The sequence below is a fragment of the Schistocerca serialis genome, chromosome 4 (assembly GCF_023864345.2).
Source record: "Schistocerca serialis cubense isolate TAMUIC-IGC-003099 chromosome 4, iqSchSeri2.2, whole genome shotgun sequence".
NCBI lineage: Eukaryota > Metazoa > Arthropoda > Insecta > Orthoptera > Acrididae > Schistocerca > Schistocerca serialis.
The window spans coordinates 557,073,673-557,090,683 of record NC_064641.1 but is presented as its reverse complement, the minus strand read 5'-3'; the positions used below and the strand labels follow the sequence as shown (position 1 = coordinate 557,090,683).

At 39.3% G+C, this 17,011-nt stretch overlaps 1 protein-coding gene across 1 annotated transcript in view; it reads left to right on the top strand.

The window, feature by feature from the left end:
• Positions 1-17,011, top strand: part of LOC126475288 (uncharacterized) — a 410,573-nt gene that overhangs the window by 349,204 nt on the left and 44,358 nt on the right. The window contains exon 3 of the mRNA XM_050103046.1: positions 14,102-14,155. Coding sequence (XP_049959003.1) covers positions 14,102-14,155 — 54 coding nt within the window. The remainder of the gene's footprint in view (positions 1-14,101; positions 14,156-17,011) is intronic.

The window sequence follows — 17,011 nt, the reverse complement described above, 5'->3', positions numbered from 1 at the left end:
GCTGCACATAGCCGGACCTTTACCGAATGCAACTCTTTCACGACTGAAGGCCTCCAAACAAGAAATCTTAACAAATAAACAAGATAAATAAATCCAAGTAAGATAGAAATAAAATAATTACGAAAAGCATCACAGAAAAGTAGATAGAACAAACATCTGCAAAGTGCAATACCAGTGGCTGAAGGCCACAATTAAGTTTCAAAATTTTAAAATATATTACCATAATCTGTTAAAGGCAGAAGGCTGCAGTGTTTAAACTTGAAAGATAAATTAAAGAATTAATTTTGCAAAATTTTTAAGAAAAAGGAAAAAAATGACTATAAGCCTTAAGTTTTATGCAGCTAAAAACAGATAATTAAACACCGGTGGCACTCAGAAACCTCCAGGGAGATCGACCTGCCCTCGTTCACTTAGGCGAGACAGTTGGTGAGCCCAACTACACTTGATCCGTCGGAACCCAACCAGGGGACAGACACGGACCGATCGACATAACGACTTCCTTCCCCCCAGTCAGTACATGAGAACTCAGAAAAGGTTACAAACGTGATAATCCACAATGGAGTTTGTATTAGCTGTCAAAATTACACACCATGTTGGACAGAAACAACAGGTGAGGGAAGGGCACTGCCTGAAATTACGTTAGTGGCCAGGGCAGGTAACCGGAACACTAACGACCACAAGGCAGAAAATTCCACTGGTGCACTTGAATTGTAGTCAATCAAAATAGTTAACTGCACCGCATGGCGGCTAAATTTCAGCAGTAGAAACACTCGGTGTTGCTCACAGGGAAACCTCCCCAACAGCAAACCACCGAAACGAACCACCACAACATGAATGAACGTGGCTTGGGTACTTGAAACCACTACTTCAGTTTGAAGGTCCTGGGTCGGTGAAACACGTAGGTCGTAGTGATCTGACAGCTCCTTACACGCTCCGACACTGTGCAGGGGCTGCCAACGGACCTAGCCGACTGCACCGCGCGGAGATAACTTTACCTCGTCCGCAACAACCTACCGACTGCCTGCAGACCCCCCTAACCGGAAACTATATGCACCAAACCAAAGACGGTACACGGTGCAAATATCGATACAAATCAGTGCTGCCACACGTAGAAGGAAGAAGAACCACGACATAACTGCAACAAGGGCGGGAAACCAAACACAGATATACAGCGAAATTCACGAAAACGAATAGTTGGGAGTGAGCACTGCTCAATATCCATATCTCAAATTAACACAGCGTAGCATAAAAATATGAAATTCCATAACTGAGTTGGTGAAAGGTTTCGGAACTGTATTCACTCTTATTATTTCTTTACTTTCTGTTTCAACAACTCTGATAATTCGCAACTAATGCCTTTATAATTAGTCACCATTAGCCAAAATTGTCAGTGACACTGAAGCAGAAATGTAAAGAAACGGTTGGAAAGAATGTAATTAGATTATGTATCTTACATTCACTAATGCAGAATGGAAGGAACTACTGTTATGTTGGTCAATTTTTATTTACTTCCTTCAGCGAGAGTGGACTTTCAATCAAGCAGCCATTCATATTGCTAAGAACTGTAACTGGTTTTGAAAATCATTACCACGAAGATATTGATTCAGCACAATGTCGGATGGATGAAATTCGTTGGAATATAGTGTTCGCATTGAAGCTGCCTCGTAGCGACATGGCTTTAACTATTAGTATTGCTAAAATAATAGTTACACTACTCTCATCAGTCGTGGTTTCATTTTCGTTGTCGCATTTCATTCTTCACTCTTACAGTCTCTTGGAAGTTTACTTATAATGTTTGAAATAACTGCTACAATCAGAATAACTGTCAGTATATAATCGCACCTCAATCACAGAAGTTTAACGACGTTGAAAACGATAGCTAAATCTACTTTATCGACTGTGGTATATATGGTGGAAGTCTAAATAGCTTTAAGAGCAAGTTGTGTGATAGCTACAGCAGAAGAAACACGTACTTTTTATGGGCTTCAAGCGCATAGGTAAATTAACGAATAGTACCTGAAATAAAGTGATCGTATGGCTTTATTAACTGGGAGGCCCCATCTAAAGTTACCTGAGTTACGTGTCTGCTTTCATTTGGTGCCGTAGAGAAGACGTTTGTGCGATCTCTTCTTCCGACGGCGGGACAAAGGTTCGCGACGCTGTTACCTCGTTACGTTACGTTATGTTGGGTTCATCCTTACGAGATTACGCTCAATTAGTAGCATCGTGGTAATGACTGCCAGAATTGGTTACAATTTCCGAATTATGTCCACGGGACTGAAAGTGCTGTGGAGTGTCTACAAATGATTTTGTTTCCGGGTGAAGCACCGTTTACAAACCATGCTGTGTCATGGTAAGGCATGTTATGTCTCTGAAATCGTCTTTGAAGGCTATTTTCAGAGCAACAGAAATAAGTTTACAGGATAATTCAGCCGTGTCTACGGCTGTTATTTTATGTATGCCAGCCTTCGCATAACCACAGGCGAAATTTTCACATTCTCTCGCTCGCTACATTCCGTCTTGTTTGGTTTTTATTGACTGGCCTTCTACATCTACATCTACATGGATACTCTGCAAATCACATTTAAGTACCTGTCAGAGGGTTCATCGAACCACTTCATAGAACCACCTTCACAATTCTCATATTCCTTTCCTCTCCCATTCCTCGCAGAACCTCGTTATTCCTTACGTCATCATCCACAAAATTTTCAACATTCGTCTGTAGCACCACACTTCAAACGCTTCGATTGTCCTGTGTTACAGTTTTCCCACAGTTATCATTTCTGCTACTTCTCATTACTTTCGTCTCCCTTCGATTTACTCTCAGTCCACATTCTGCACTCATTAGACCATTCCATTCAAGAGATCGTGTAATTCTTCTCCAATTTCACCGAGGATTGCAACGTCATCAATGAATCGTAAGATTGATATCCTTTCACCCTGAATTTTAATTCCACTTGATTTTCCTTTAGCCTTGCTTCCATTATCAACCGCAGCGTCAGAACTGCCTCTGAGTCACCTTTATCTTTCCTAAAACAATACTGATCGTCATGTAAATCGTCATGTAACACATCCTCAATTTTCTTTTCCAGTCTTCTACTCATTACTCTCGTAAGCAGCTTGGACGCATGGGTTGTTAAGCTGAGTCTGCGATAATTCTCGCACTTGTCAGCTCTTGCAGTCATCGGAATTGTGTGGATGACATTTTTCCGAAAGTCAGATGTTGTATCGCCAGACTCACATGCTGTACATCGACGTGAATATACGTTTTGTTGCCACTTTCCCCAATGATTTTAGAAATTCTAATGGAATGTTCTCTATCCCTTCTCCCTTATTTGATATGAAGTCTTCCAAAGCTCCTCTAATACTGGATCCCCTACCTCTTCTAAATCTTCAGACAAATCCTCATCATAGAGGCCTTCAGTGTACTGTTTCCACCTATACGTTCTTTCCTCTGCATTTAATGGTGGAGTGTCCGTTGCACTGTTAATGTTACCACCCTTGATTTTAATTTCACCGGAGGTTGTTTTGACTTTCCTGTAAGTAGAGTTTGTCCTTCCGAAAAGTAAAACATATTGATGTATTTATACTGAGCGTAAAATTGCACAGAAATAAAGTTATAACAAAGATAAACTTAATGTTTTGTATTTTTGTCGTGTATGCATATACACACCTAATTTTCAGAATCTGAAGGTTCTGTTGACTATATCACGTTCTGATCACTATGTGTACCTTTTCTTGTTGACTTTGGACTTCATAACGTTGAACCGAGGAACTGAGCTTGGGCACTTGCTCATCCAGAAATCGTATCTGCGATATGCCATGGTTTCCGTAAGTCAGTTCCAGGACAATGCTTTGTCATGGCGGACTGTCCATCACCGTCTGAACTTGGGTTGGATCTCTAACGACCTCGATGTCAGAGAAACATTTAATTATGCCCTGTCTTCCTCGTGAACGGTCTGTAACCGGAAGCAGTCGATATACATGAAACTTCCTGGCAGATTAAAACTGTGTGGCCGACCGAGACTCGAACTCGGGCACTTCGCCTTTCGCGGGCAAGTGCTCTCCCAACTGAACTACCGTAGCACGACTCACGCCCGGTCCTCACAGCTTTACTTCTGCCAGTATCTCGTATCCTACCTTCCAAACTTTACAGAAGCTCTCCTGCGAACCTTGCAGAACTAGCACTCCTGAAAGAAAGGATACTGCGGAGACATGGCTTAGTCACAGCCTGGGGGATGTTTCCAGAACGGAGCCGATATGCATGTTAGTATGCGCCGTAATATAAACATGTATCTCATTGATAGTCACAAATCATTCTTAAATCACGATTTAAGTCATTCTCACCCCTATTTTCAACACTTTGTGCAATTGAAGGTAATGAAATTGTGGAGTCCATCACTTGTTCTAGTCGGTATTGTTAGTTGCAGTTTATGTCTGTGTGAGCATCGGTGATCGATAGTAGCTTAAATAATTTTATTTGCAGTCTTTGATCGCAAACGTTACATTGTTAATAAAATCACCGGTTTCTACCAAGTCAGTATACCTGCATCACGAAGATGATACTAAGAAGAGAGCCGGCCGAAGTGGCCGCGCGGTTCTGGCGCTGCAGTCTGGAACCGCGAGACCGCTACGGTCGCAGGTTCGAATCCTGCCTCGGGCATGGATGTGTGTGATGTGCTTAGGTTAGTTAGGTTTAACTAGTTCTAAGTTCTAGGGGACTAATGACCTCAGCAGTTGAGTCCCATAGTGCTCAGAGCCATTTGAACGAACTAAGAAGAGACAGTAATTCTATATTACCAACCGTTTTCTAATTTTCAAGCAACAGTTTTTAGTACGGAAGGCGTAACTTCTTGCTGTCATCACAGGGATTACCATTGAGTTGAATAAATAAATAACATATATGGATCATCATTTCGCCAAAGTCATAAAAATAAACACCAGACAACTACGTGGTGGAATCCCAGAATTACTGAAATTTGACTGTTACGAGTACTGTGAAATACTGTTAGGTTTTTCCACCCCTCCTTGAATCAATGTCGCAAGTGGCTGCTAGGAGAATGGGATGATTAATTGAGGGTACGCATATTTCTATTGCCGTGTTTCCTAGGTTTGTAGTTCGGTGATGGATAACATGATAGTGGGTCTGTAAAAGTTTCATACAAATCGGGGAACTGCTGCAGAACCGAACCAAATTATGAGTCAGGGTTTTGGAGACAACACTTTGGTTCATATACTGGGACGCTACTGGTATAAAAGTTTAATAAACAGGCGAAAATCGGCTGATGACGACGATCCCTTAAGTCGGCCTTCCACAAGCATCAAATCAGAAAAGTCGAGGAAAAAGATCTGATTCTGCAAGATTATAAACATACCGTCCAAGATGTCGCAGCACCTTGGGAATAAGATACGGTATTATAGAAGAATCGAACATGATAAATTCTGCGACGAAGTTTGAGTGACGAGTGTTTCAAAATGATCGGAAGCAGCATCGTATGCAAGTCGGGAGGTGTCTTAAACAGATGTTTCGAGACGATACAAACTTTATCTCAAAGGTTATCATCGATGAGGAAAAAAAAGAAAGTCAATAAGTCTCGACTAACTATAAGTGCTTGTTGATCTTTCTATTACATCGGCGAGACTTCATAAGAAGATCATCTCTCCGTCATACAGTCAAGAAAGGGCTTCCTCGTGGTGTTATAAGATATCAGAGGGAGGACATGAGAAGAAAACGTCTACAGAAGTGGAGTACGAACGACTGGGTGCCACCATGACAATGCGTAATCTCATACAGTCAGCGTTATTCAGCAATTTTCACCTAGAAAGAAGACGACAGTTCCCAACTCATCGTACGAAGTAGAATTAGCTCCGTATCACTTTTTCCTCTTCCTCAAGATCAAAATAAAATTTCAGAGACGAAAATCTGGTACGATGGAGGACATCACGCAAGTCACTAATGTTGCTAACAAAAATGGTTTACGGGATGTGTTTCGAAAGTAGCAGAAAGTTCTGTTCGCTTCCAAGGGGACAAAATTTGTAGGTTATGGTGCATAATAAGATCTATTTAAGATGTAATAATTTTAATTGGTGTGTTTCTGGCCGTTTTGGATACCATTAATAGTAATTATCATTGGATCCGCTCTTCACTGGCTGTTAATCACACTGCGTCTAGAGAATTACAAACTGTGCAATTTTATTTTATTTATGGCTTCTTTTTTGTCCAACTATTTGCTTAATATCCTTCAGATGCAACTCCTGACCTATTCGCACGTAGTTATTTTTGTGCGCTTTCTTTGTTGGTGGCACAGCTCACTGTAATCTGCATTACATTTCTTGTGAGCTCAGTCCGCCTGCAGGCCCTTGACAGGCGCGGCAGCGCTGGCGGCTGAGATTGCCGGCTGTCGGGTTCTCAACGCCATTTCCCGCCCGTCTGCTGTTGCACTAGCGGACACCGCCGGCGCTGCTGTTGCCACCACCGCTCCAGATAGCACAGGCGCCTGGCAGGCGGCAACCCGCGACACGCGGTCTGCGGCTGCCGCTGTTCGCTGTCCCTCTAGCGTTTGTCTTCATCTTGTGCTTATTACACATTTGCTCTGAGAGGAAGCACCATCGAGCAGTAATACGAGGGTTGTCCCGTTTATATTTACGTCATCAAATAAGTTGTCCTGAAGATGGGGGAAAATTTTGTATAGGAACCAAGGAAACATAGCCAGCATTGTTGACTTCCGTCTAAGTTTATTACGAGGGTATGAACAGCATTAACTGTTTTTCAAGTATTATTCATGATTTTTTTATTCGATTATCCACTTCCTCCCTCAAGACCTGTGCAGAAACTTTCACTGTTTACCATTCCCGTAAACATACCGTTGTTAGAAAAATAACATTCTCTTTGTTCTCCTGTACTAGCGCAGGTACTCGGGAGATGTGTGACTCATTCACATGCCTGAGCAAACGGAAAGCCAAGGAAACTGCACACCGCTCATTCAGACAAGACGCGTCCTCAATGAATTTGTGTTGGACATCCATCGTGTTGGTACCACATAAACATTCCGGTGCCCAGTGGCGCATCACCCATAAGACGATGAAGAATTCATTGGCATAATCTTTAAATTATCGAAATAAGTGTCAATAATTGCAGTACCAAATATCCATCAACATACACGAATTCTTAATTGACTCTGATCTTCCACCCGTGTAAGCTGCTGTTAGCTTTTACCATACCAATAATTCTTCTTGCTTGTTAGAAGTTTGTTGCTTCCTATACCAGAGGAATTTTGAATAAAGTAATTTTGGGTATTAGGCCGCGTCATTGTTAATCACAAAAACAACTAATTTCTTTCAATCTTGTAGCAATGCTATTCGAGTTTAGCCAAGTCGGCTGAGGTGCGAATGATAATCTGAAGTGAGGCGGAAGGCGTACAAGTGTAGTATGTCCAGTTGTGCAAAGCCTCTGCTCCAAGATGACATAGTGGTTAGTGCATCTGTCTAGGGAGCAGGAGACCTGTGTTCGACTCCCGGCCTTACTACAAAATTTCATTCGTCGCTTCAGGAATTTAGATGGTTTAAAAATTCGTGCAATTTATCTTCACCATGAGGCCACAATATATTAGCATCGTCAATGTATCTTCAAAATATTGTGGGTTTCAAATTAAGATAGACCACAAACTTATTCTCAGATTCCTCCATAAGGAAAATAGACACCAAGGGCGACAAGGGAGTACCGATGGTGACAATGTCAGTCCGAAAATCGTTATTAAATAAAAAGTTAGCCGGGACCAGAACATCTTTGAACAAAGCTGAAACCTCTTTATGAATACTTTTGCCAACAAGAGATAAATGCTCTGAATGGAGAACCTCGGTGTATAAGGTGTATAAGGAAACCTGTTCAGTGTTAGTGATTTAAGTCTGTCAATGAAGTGTGGTGATGAGCACATTTCCCTAAAATAGGTGTTAATAACGGGAATAAGTGTTAGGCACAGTTGTCGTTTTGGGGGGGCAAACGTTATTCACTGTTGGTCACTTAAGAACATCCTACTGATAGATTTTCTGGAGTCCTTACACCCTCGGAGGAACCAGACCACTTGTTTTAAATATTTGCATCAATCTGTCGGCTCACTCTGAAGATGGCCGAAAGCTATAAGGCTCAAATATTAGAAGAAACGGAACTAGTTGCACGCCAGAAATTTAGTGGATCAAGACTTAACTGTTTAGTAAACAATATCTTTTGTACACAGATTCCAGGATCCCAATGCTCTACCACGATATGGAAGCCTTTCGTTTGCCCTGTGTTCAGCTGACCTTATCTGAGAGGTCCACTTCAAAACCCTAAACATTGTTTCTCCCTCGCTACATGGTTTTCATGTACACAATTTTGATGTTTCCATAATGAGGATTAACTGCTAGTCTTCGCCTCAGAGTTATTTCTTTTCAAACTGGGTACTACTATAATTTCTATCAGATATAATTTTCTCTTGTGTAAAGGTGTTATCTGTGAAAATTCTGACATTGCAACTAATACTACGCTTGGAATCATTATGTAATTAATAGTAACGGTCTATTAGTCTTCGTTAGATCACAATACATATTATTCCTAAGTTTATAGATGAAGCTACATTCAGGATAACTTACTACATCTTGGCAGTTATTAAATTAACAATATTTTCCGAGCAATCTAAAATATGATTAGGTGTCCCATACGAACTTATTTTCTTCAATAAACGCCCATGTGATAATGAATGAATTGCTTTTGTATTGTTTGGTTATGGGATCATAATTTTTGGGTTTATAATATATCTTAAGATAAGATGCAAACAGCGTTATTTATCGATGATGATTAGGGATTGGAAAACCTTGAACGACCAGGATCTAACCAAAACAAAGTGTACCTTCCTCCCTATTGCTTTAACCTAAGTGCGACGGTCTCCTATGTTTAGGTTTTCCAGTTACGAGGTCGTTCTCTGTCGGATTTACGTTCACTGCTCCATTGCCTGTCTTCATTTAAATACGTAATTTAGCCACAACATCATTCTTTGGCACTTTGTCTTTGTGTACAGCAATCTGGACCACCACCTCTGAAGGCCACTGTATGGTGGTAGACATGTAATGTGTGGTTTCCATGAGCATTAAAAAGGGCGGAAATGATGTTTATGTTGATCTCTACTCCAATTTTCTGTACAGGATCCGGAACTCTCTGAACCTAGGTGATGCAAAACTTTTTTTGATGTGTATATTTAAAACATATAAAAATGCATTAAAAACTGTAAAGGCCAATAGCAGCGCCCAAAATATAATGGGTATGCCCTCTGTTGTGCAATATATAGAAGTGCTATTCGAGTTCAAGTCTCCAGGGAGTGTAGCAGAGACGATACAAACAGCCAAGCGAAGATACGCAGCGTCTCAGCGATACCACGGCCTGTGGGTCACCTTGAAGAACGATGTGTGTACGTTGTGCAACGTTTAATTACAAAACTTTTACATGCATATGAGAACAATCAATCAATACAGATCATGAAGGAAATTTTTAAAAAAGACAATTTTATAGATTTTTATTTAACACACAAAAAAGACTCTATCTAATTGCTGTCGATCACGTAGTCACATGAAATATTAGGTTTTATTTGGAAGCAATGGTACCTAGTATGAAATGTATATCGGATAACCAGAATATATGAAGTATGACCCCAGTAGCCACTTTCAGGGAAACTTAATCATCTTTCAACCATAATAAACTATTAAGTATCGGAGCACCTGTTTTCAACGCCCAATACTAAGAATTAGGCAAATGAGTGGCAGCTGCTAGGCATAAAATATGACTTTACCACTTGACTTTTTGGACTCCTTTCTAGTAGTCCATTTATTGGCAAAAACTAAAAATAGAAACATATAAAAACACGCTACAATGTGTACACAAAAATTTAGATATAACTAAGTTGCTCTATCTAAGAACAAAAATAAAAAAAAGTTAGGACAGAAGAGCATTAAGTACATGCTATAACAAATCATCGAACTGATTTTCTTTAAAATCGAACTGCTTGGTCAGTAATTCTTGGGGCCAACTTTTGTAATGACTACAAATTTTTATTTCTCCTAGAGCATATAGTAACAGAATTTTTCCTTTGTTACTCCTTAACAGATAATGACCATATACGGATTTATTACGTGTTATTCCAGTAGTATGTTCCTTCAAATGAGTATCGAAACTGTGGCCCATTCGTCTTACGCACTGCTTAACATGATCATCACATATAATTTTGTAAACAGGAGACTAGTGAAAATATAATTTTGTAAACAGGAGACTGGTGAAACTTGTTCCAGTGACTGTCTACAATCTGTTTCAATTTCTCTGTAGGGACCCTCTACCCTCATAACTCATAGTAGTATTTTTTTTTCTAAATAATCGACTTTTTTGTCCAAAATGCAGCCCATATATGTTATACTGACGAACGTGAATCTTTATATACTTGATATATTTGTGTGTCTCCATGTCACTTTATTCGTAATAACTTGCACTTCAATCATTGTTTTCACAATTTGTTTAAAAATTGAAATTTCTGTAGGCTCTTTTCAAACTTAAAAAGAAATCTGTTATCGTTCTACTCTGTCAAGATAATAAATGAGACACTTAGCAACTTAATTAATTACTATTGGAGGGTGCATTAGTTACTGGTTGTGAGTGAAAAATTAGATTTTGTGACTTTTTTGTATACCATACTTTGAATTTAGAGTACAAAAAAACAGTGACTTGAAATTCATCAATGGAGGAAAACGTAGTATTATCAATAAAATGTAGGTGCAGAGCATTCGTACTATTCACAGTAGCAGAACACACATTTCAGATGCGAAGAGGAAAAGTAATAGATGAAAGTCAGTTGCACGACTTAAACATGTACAATAGATTGGAGGAACGACTATTTGTTTGCTTATGAATAATAGCGAAGCATGCAGAACAAAACGTAGGCACATACACGTACATACACATGCACACACACACAAACACACACACACACACACACACACACACACACACACACACACACACACACACTAGTAACGAAACCTTCACTCGCATCCAGTACAGCCCAACTGCAGTACAGTCATTCAATACACGAAGTAAATGCCATACATTATTTAAATCTGAGTCTATTTTAAGCAATAACTGAAACACTACCACTATGTTTTAAACAATGCATGAAAGCAGTTTGAAAACATTTGCTGGTATTACATGGTGAATAGGCCACTTCAGTAGGTGGCCACAGCTCAGTTTCAATGAAAAAGTGAGAACCCAGTAAACAAAACACCATTTTGGAAGAGCCCAACAAATCGAGAATTACTGCCATCGTAGGCGACGAAATTTGGAGAACCGAAAAATTGTAAAATGTAAGCTCCGAATTTAACGTTTAACTGTGTTACTGTTAGATGTACTGTCCATTTCTATCCTAATATTTAAATTGTCAAACTATCTTGAAGGTGGAGAATTTTCATCTGCTCAGCAAAGATAGTGGAATACTTACAGGTCAAATTTTCATACAAAAAGTTAATCAGTGTTCTTGTAGTAGGGTGCATCTTTAAAGATAATTGTATTCCTTGGAGGTTCTCCACAGAATTGGAGAGGAAAACATATATGGTAAACACTGATAAGAAGAAGGGCCAGGATGGTAGGACATCTGTTATGACATCAGGGAATAACTTCCATGGTACTGGAGCAGAGCTGTAGAGGGTAAAGGAAGACACCAAGAATTCATCCAGCAAATAATTGAAGGCGTAGGTTGCAAGTGCTCCTCTGAGATGAAGAAGTTGGCCCAGGCGAGGAATTTTCTCGGGCTGATGACACAAACATCCAGACTGACACATATTCGAATCATTACTTACATAAAGGGAGTGGACAGGACGGGAGTGGGAGATAGGATGTCGTTAGGTATCCCTTAGGGAAATCAATTTCTTTGCGGAAAACAGTACAAAATGTAATTGAGATATATTAATGGTGTATTTACGTTGATCTCCAATAACATTTCGTCGGTATTGGGTAGTAAAGGTATGTTCTACAACTTGTTATGTGGTTGTTAGTATTACTTTGTAGACGAAATGTGTTAGCTTTTCCTTCCATAAATTAGAAGAAAAAGATAAGTCTGCATCTTCCAGGACTCTGAATTCTGGAAATCGTGATAATATTGTACATGTATAAATTAAAACGATGTTGCTTAGGGATATAAATTTTCTGTCATTTTATTACCTATCCAGAGCAGCACTTGCAGATGCCAAATTAAATACGCTAGGCTAGTGTTTTAATTTTGATACAAAAGAATGCAAAAACGGGAAAATGACTTGCAGAGAATAAATTACGTCATAAATTTCGAGGGTAGATGGTCTTTCACTTGATGCAATACCGTAAACAAAACAAAATGAATCAAGAAGATTTGACGTAGTGAACAAGATCATTAAAAGAGCAGAAGAAGCTCGGACTGAGGAAGAATAGAAGAAAAAATTAGGCTGAGTGTCTTTCAAAGGAAAGCTCAGGGCTTTAGGGCAAGCAGGGAAAAGTGAAAATGCCTGGATTCCTTCGGAATGTGACTCCAGTGTCTAATACATTCCGTCAACGCGTTCGGTGTTGTTAATGGACAATCGTTTCACTCTCACCGAGAATTTTTGTAAAAAGCAGCGCAAGCACTGAGTTATCACCTAGAGCTCTGTTTCAGCAGGAATGTCGCGTTGTCGATGACTTGTTGATGACGATCCTTCAACAGAAATGGTATAGTGGTTTTGTATCACGACCTTATTATACTCATGTTCTCGGTTTCACGAAGCGCTATGTCGCCGCGCAGCAAAGTTCCTCTGGGACTAGTTATAGTACTTGTGAGTGTGTGGTTAAGGAGATGTGGAGGCAGACTCCGACTCGCTTACATGTGGAACACCTGCTTCTTTCCAGTGGGAAGACAATTAACCTTTGCTGCATATATCAGGCAGTACTTGGTTCAAGAGTAAGTTTGTCTAATAAGGGGTAATTCGACGCTTAAAACAGGTTCCGTACGACTGTATAACTATTATTACTGTACTACTTTAGCAAATATTCAAATCGCGTAATTTGTTCTGCATATAGAACCGTGGATTTTTGCATACATGATGTTCCATATTTCGGAAAACATGCAGAAGTATCTTTCTACAATTATTTCTTATCCTAGACGTTAGCCTCATTTGACTGCGTTTAATATTCACTGAATTTCTGGCTAGGTTTCAGGGGCCTATTAAAATAGCGGCCTTGCATTAGACACTTTGAAGGGATAAATGTGATTTCAAAATAGTTTACGAGGCTAGAGTTAATCTATTGAAAGAACATCGTTTGTTGTGTTGCCAACTACTTATACATTTTGGGTGAAAATTGTAGGTATTCGGAATTATTGTTTGTTTTGAAGGTTTTAACGGGTGTTTGATGAGTCTTAATTTTTTCAACATCCTCAGCGTCGTCAGGTTCCACTATCACAGGTCACAACTGCACATGTTGAACAGTGTTAAAATTCTATTAACATCTGGTCCTACAGTTGCGTCCTTTGTCGAATTACCTTGCATAATAGTACAGAGGTTAGGGATAGAACCATTTACTTTTGTAAGTTAGTATATCTAAAGCACATAATCTGTCACTTTGCATCAAGCAAACCATACACGGGTTTCGGTGGTACAAAAAGGACCATTTAGTGTGCTTCATTTTGGTGCCACAGATGCAGTGTAGCTTGGTGCTAACATCGAATGATTCACTTTCCTAATAACTGTTTTTGTGTATGTCACTGAGACTTGTTAATAGCACAAACTGTCATATTGTATCACACAAATGTTACACAGATTTCTCACGGCACAAAGAAAAAAAAATGCATTTATCGTTCTTTTATGAAACTAGGAATTTTGGACATTATCTGATGACCACTGGGTAACACTGGAACCAAAGAAGAAATCTGAATACTGAAATAACGAAATTGCTTATAGTCTATATTTATGAATTTCTTTTGTTGATTGCAGAATGCCTAATTCTGGAACTGTAAATGTCACCAGATGATGTCCGAAAGAGCTCCTCGCGGTACTGTGCCACTGTATGTTCTTTTGTTACTTATTGCAGCGAACCTGAGTCATTCAGTTATGGTGGAGAGGTATCGAAACGGGAACCTGCGAGGTTTGTTGACTTCACATCTATTTGTTGTGTCCTTGTTGCTTTTTCACTTTGGTAGATGTTGGTCGTTGGTCTTTTGTGTCGCATGCGGTCAGCAGACCATGGAGGGTGGATGCTAAGTGTACCGTATTCCTGATAACAGAACCTCCTTACTGAACGCTCCATGTCGCATGTTTATCTTCGAATTATTCCACAAACGCAGAAGCCTGTTTTATTATTTCTTCAAGTTAAACAGATAATTTTTATTTTGATACTAGCTTTTGATCCGGAAACGGTAACTGTCTGCGAAATGTTTCTCAGTTTTTCTAGAGTAGATAACAGTGTGTAGGTCATTCGGTGGAATACTAGTTTCGTAACCACTACAAGTTTTTGAGCTGTGTCTTCAACCCTTAGACTCATACGTTTGTGGATTATTAGCTCCTGTGAAATGGTTTTGATTGTTTCTTACCTTCCATAAGAGTATTAAGCCACCAGTAATGTTTACAATGCTCTCCTCATTGCTAGTGATAGACGTTTATTGAATATGTTTTGTATTCGACAAATAGGTTAGAACAAATTGCTAAAGAATAACTCCAAGTTACTGTAGTATTACTTTCATTTTCTGTGAAGAGTTAACATTAGCGTCCTTCCAAGGCCACTACGTATTCACTCGTAATTTCCCCATTACTGATATTCAACCTGCATTTTCCAAGTAATATAGGCTACCTTCTCGTGAACCAAGTTTCAAATTTCACATTTATTTATTTCGTTATGGTGACTGCTTTGGGTGTATTTGTTTTAGATTTTCTGTGTTGTATGGTTTGTGTCGATGTGCCTTCACATTACGCCGCCCGTTTCTAGTGTCCTTCCTGTCTCCATTTTATTTTCTATCACAATGAGACATTCCAGAGCCTCTGATCTCTTTGCTGTAGTTAGATCACTGTAGACAAAAATGTAGTTGTAGCTTGCGGCTGCTAGCCAGTACCTGTCCGCGAAAACACCGCCAGAAAGGTCTACTATCTGTGTTGTAGTTAGTGTGCTTCACTGGACCAGTAACTTTGGTGCCAAAGATACCGTGTAGTTTGGTGCTCACTTCGAATGTTTCACTTTCCTAATAATCGTTTTTATGTGTGTCACTACAGACTTTAAAATAAAATTGAATGTAGTGCGAAGCAAGCGGAATCCATTACAATTTCAAAACCTTACATTTATTACTGACTTTTTAAAAAAATATATGTGTAATGAGCTTATGCCACAAAGCACCGCTTTGCACGTAGTTAACATGAATGAGTTCTTAACTTATTAGTACTTCAGAAATATATAATTAAAATGGTTGCATTCTGACCTGACGCTTTGTTCATACAAAGTTATCGTCGTGTTCAGTTTTTCGAAAACTGTTTCATGAGAAATATTTACCTGTTCAAATGTCTTGTTTCTAATATTCCTTCGACATAACTCAGCTAGCACCTGTATAAAAAGAAAAAATATGTCTCCAAAGCAATACAGGGAAAGATCGAAAAAGATTTGATCGACGAAGGAAAAGGAAATATTTCGTATCCCAGACAAAAAGCGAGATGAAAAACGAACCTTAAAATAGTCGGAAGTAAAGTTAACTGAGAAGATTACAAATTTTAATGTTGCTTAATACCAGATGATGCAAATTTATCACTGAGGCACTGACTTATTCAGTGAACTTAAAAGTAAAGCATATCACGGAAGTGATTATGTAGCAACAAAGATATGTTGACCGTGTGTTACTTTATGAAAATTATCAGGCCAATCAAATGACTGATGACAAGGTACAACTGTGCTGCCTAACCATTTAACATTAACACAGTGCGATGCGGAGTCCAAACGTAACATACAACATGGCCACATAGATGCTGAAACGCAAAATTACTGCTTGAAGTTCCGTCGACGACGATGTTATTAGGGACAGCAACTTCAAATTGGGAAAGGATGGTGAACGATGCCGATCGTACACATTCAAGGGAAACCGCCATCTTCTCTAATATGAATCCAATGTCTTACCAATACGTTACAGTTATCTAACACAAAGACACTGTTCGTCCTTATGTGGAAAATGGCCTGATGATTCAAACAAAATACAGAGCGTAAGGACAAACCGAAATCGTAAAGTAAAATCATCAGATGATGCGAACATACGATATATATGTGGCACAAAACATTATTCACTCAAGATCTAAAAATTAATGAGACGTACGTATTTCAGACAGAAATTTCTAAGAATGTTCGTTTGGATCACAGCGTTATATGGTATTGGATCATATATTGTGGGTAAACCGGAAGAGATTCGATGTGTTCGAAATGTGATGCTACAAAAAATGTTGAAAACTAGGTGGATTGTTAAAATAGTGAATGAGAAATATCTCCGCAGAATTGTCAAAGAAAGGAACGTATGGAAAGCACTAACAAAAGGTAGGAGCAGGATGATGCAACATGTGTTAAGATATCAGCGAATAATTGAGTTGGAACTAAAAGGAGCTGTATTGGGTAAAAACTGTAAGGGAAGATAGAGACGGGAATACACACAACAAATAAATGAGGGCGCATGGTGCAGGTGCTACTCTGAATGAAGAGTTTAGAACAGGAGAGGAATCCCTGAGGGGGCCGCATCAGACTGGTACAAAGCACTGATGATTCTGAAAGACATGTGGTACAAAGACAGTACTATTCGATGATTTCAAACGGCCGTTTTAATCACCGGCCGTGGAACAAAATACAAGACCTTTAAGTCATTTTTTTGAGTCATCAGAGTTTCAGAAAAATGTGTGAATTCCAAAGTGACCAAACTGCTGAGTTCATCTGTCCCTAGACTTACACACTACTGAAACTAACTAAACTGACTTATGCTAAGAA